At 44.9% G+C, this 3,623-nt stretch overlaps 1 protein-coding gene across 1 annotated transcript; it reads right to left on the reverse strand.

The window, feature by feature from the left end:
* Positions 1-744: 744 nt before the first annotated feature.
* On the reverse strand, positions 745-2,347 carry LOC100273627 (Lectin-like protein). The gene is made up of 3 exons (NM_001148043.2): positions 1,995-2,347; positions 1,467-1,588; positions 745-1,360 (listed from the first exon to the last, which is right to left on the reverse strand). Exons 1-3 carry the CDS (start codon positions 2,283-2,285, stop codon positions 970-972), a joined length of 804 nt encoding a protein of 267 aa, NP_001141515.2. The 5' UTR covers positions 2,286-2,347; the 3' UTR covers positions 745-969.
* Positions 2,348-3,623: the final 1,276 nt, after the last annotated feature.

Consider the following 3,623-nt stretch of genomic DNA (forward strand, 5'->3'; position numbering starts at 1 on the left):
AAATAGAATACTAATTTTTTCCTCCCAATGGCAATTCTCTGAAAAAATTCCCATCACCTTTGAGTAAACAACTTTGATGAAATCTTTTTTTCCGATAAATCTCATCTTTCTCGAGAATCCGTGATGCTACACACCAGAGAGGCATTCTTAATTTGCCGATTGTTTTGCAGTTGGCAAATGCGGTCTTTGTCGAGTACCGTTGTTCGCCGAGAGTGGCACTCGGTAAAGTATTCTTTGTTGAATGTCCGAGATCTTACATTCGGCAAAGCTCTGAGCACTCGGTGAAGAACACGTTTCCGATAGTGAACATTTCCAAAGCAGACCAGATGTTACCCTCATTCTGGAACATATTGCTAGGAGCAAGACTAAATTGGTCAGAATAGAATTGGACAGCATGTTCTAGAACATTCTTATCTCCTTCAATTCTCCCTCCATCTTTTCCAAGAAATAGAATACTAATTTTTCTTTTCCTCCCATTGGCAATTCTATGAAAAAAAAATCACATCACCTTTGAGTAAACAATTTTCATGAGATATTTGTTTCCGATAAATCCCATCTTCCTCAAGAATCCGCGAGCCTTCACACAAGAGAGGCATTCTTTGCTTAAGCTGAGACACATCTAGGTTACCTTGCTCTTCCATTATCTCAAGATGTTCTAGAGATTGTTGAATGTGTAGTAGACTTATTTCAAAAATTAATATCGATAGGAAGTTTGACCATCATAGATTTTATAAGACAGAGAGAGAGAGAGTAGACAGTGTGAGTGCATATTATTCCACGCATGGCCATGAATATGGCATTTATTCATCTTATTATAAATAGTAGTAGTACGTAGTACTATAGCACTAATAGCACAAGTAAGCTAAGTATTACGGTGCACGTACGGCAGCAGAGGCGCGCGCATGCATGCAGTCGGAGTACGTAGATCGTCGTCGTCGTCGTTTATAGCCGGTGAACCTAGCTAGCTAGCTAGGGTTTTGGGGTAATCTTGATGCACCTGAGGACGAGTCCTCTCTTCCAGTCCCCACCTAACCTGAGCATGGCGATCTCCATCTCCCCATTTTGCCCGGCCGCCTCCACCTCCCCGACATTGACGTACGACCACTTTTTCCCGTCAACCGTCTTCCATAGACTCTCCTTCCGCGGCTTCCTGTCGACGTCGCCGGGACAATTGATCTGGAGGTCCACCGGCTCGGACCAGCCGTAGCCGTTCTGTTCGAGCTTGGCTACAAAGTCGACGACGTAGGTGAATCCCGGAGTGAGGTGGGACATCTCCAGCTTCGCACGGATCTCCAGCCAGCACACGTCCTTGAGGTACGCCACCTCCATCTCCATTTTGGCCTCCTCGGGGTCGATCTCTCTGTTGAATAACCAGTTATTCAAGAGCCGGCCGGCGGCGGATCAGTTCCAGGTGCAAGCTAGAGGTGCGTGCAGTGCTAGTATGTAGTATAGGAGAGTACGACGACCTTTTCTCTTCTTGTGTGAGCTTGCGCCAACTCCAGTACCTTGCGTCCGAACCCCAGGTGATGCTGAATCCTTTAGGGAACAGCATGAAGCAGTTGGCATTTCTCCCATCTACCCAGTACTTCTGCATGCATGGATTAATGGAAAATAATAAGGGCTTGTTCGGTTACCAATCAATCCATATATATGGATTAAGTGATATTAGATGGTTTTAAATTCTAAACAAATCAAAAAATTTCTACATTTTTTCCAATCTCATCCGATCCATGTATAATAGGAATAACCGAACAAAGCCTAAAAAATACATCCATCCATCCATGTGTTTTCCAATTAAATAATGCTCGCTCTCTTCTCCTGTCCTATCCTATCCTCCCCCGCTCCTGTCGTATTAATTAATTATTTAGGACTAGTTTAGGAACTCTAATTTTGTCAAGAGATTTCAAATTTCCTATAGAAAAATAAACTAATTTTTCTTTGAAAAATGAAAATCCTTTGAGAAATTGAGGTTCCCGGACTAGCTCTTAGTTTACCTTTGTTTTCGGCTGCTGATCCGATCGTGGAAGGTAGATCCCTCGGAACATATCCTCACCAGGTCGTCTTTGACCGACGATCTCAGAGAACTTATGAGGAACCCATTCTGTCGTCTTTGACGACGACGACGAGTCGTCCGCCTGCTTCTTCTTTTCAGTGCCGCCGCCGGAAGCAGCAGCAGCACCGGTCGGCGACACTGGCGCCGGTGCCGGACTGTCAGCCTCGCCGTCTTCCGCTGCCATGCGGTACTGCGTCCTAATCTCCTCCAGCCGCGACAAGGCCAACCCCATATTGCTTCCCGATATCGTCGTCGATCGATGTGCTGTGCAACAACGGAAGCTCAGCGAGCGATGATTGATATAGAGATGTGTGTTACATATATATATAAGCAAAGCTATATATTCCTGACAACGAAATGAGAGTATAGTACGCGTCGTGGAGGGAATTGACGGACGTGGAGGGACAGCTATAGCTGAACCTGTTCTATTCCTGCAAATTGGATCCACTACTAGCACAGAATCCGATTCGAGCTACAACACGCAGCACAGCAAACAGTGGAAGCCGCGCGCGCGTGTTTTCATCAGGCGAATCGCGCGTAGACGAAAATCAGATGAGAAGGAAATAATATTCCCTGCGAGTTTATGGGAACCGCGCGTCGAAATAACTCCAGTCTGAATTGTCCTCTGATCTCCACGTGCTATGCTGTCTAGAACTGTTGATGATTTTAACATTTGGCGACACCGTCTTCATTTATGTTCATATCGATTTTGGATTGTTTTTATCAAATCGATTATTATAGAAACGGTCTGAACACTACCGGAATCAGAGCCTTTGCCGAGTGCCGGACGCTTTGCCGAGTGCCTTTTCTCGGGCACTAGGCAAAGACGGCTTTGCCGAGATCCGCACTCGGCAAAGCTTGGCTCTCGGTAACGAGCGTCTTTACCGAGCGTAGGACACTCGGTACAGGTCCACACTCGGCAAATCCATGTTTGCCGAGTGTCAAACACTCGGCAAATGGGGCTCTCGGCAAAGGGCCGTCAGCGGCCGTCCCAAAGCTGACGGCCGTCAGTCTTTGCCGAGTGCCAACAGTCGGCTCTCGGCAAAGATGCTTCTTTGCCGAGTGCCGCGCATCTGGCACTCGGCAAAGGATGATTTACCGAGTGTCTTATCCAGACACTCGGCAAAGTATATTTTTATTTTTTTGATTTTGTCTCCCAAACTTTTTGTGTTATGTTCCTACACTATGTAGACCTACATGTATCATTTGTGAACAATTATAACATAGTTTTCAATCGTTAGTAGATTTAGTTCGTTTTTTGAAATTCTTCGGAAAATTCAAATTTGAACTGCAGGTCACTCGAAACTTGGAAAACCGTGCATGCAAAAATGATATTCATGTTACTTATCATAAGTTACGACCGATTTCAGAAGCGTACCGGAAACTTCGAGCAACATGCTCACTAAACATGGCCGTGAACTTGGCATCCACATGTTTAAAAATTGTATAAAACACAAACAAAGTCAGAAAATCATGAAACTTGTCCCCGTGTCATGATATCATATGTATAGGCTATGATAAAAATTTTAGAGTATTTGGAGAAAGTTGTGAGACACTATCTGTAGAAACC

Source organism: Zea mays, chromosome 8, assembly GCF_902167145.1.
Source record: "Zea mays cultivar B73 chromosome 8, Zm-B73-REFERENCE-NAM-5.0, whole genome shotgun sequence".
Classification (NCBI taxonomy): domain Eukaryota; kingdom Viridiplantae; phylum Streptophyta; class Magnoliopsida; order Poales; family Poaceae; genus Zea; species Zea mays.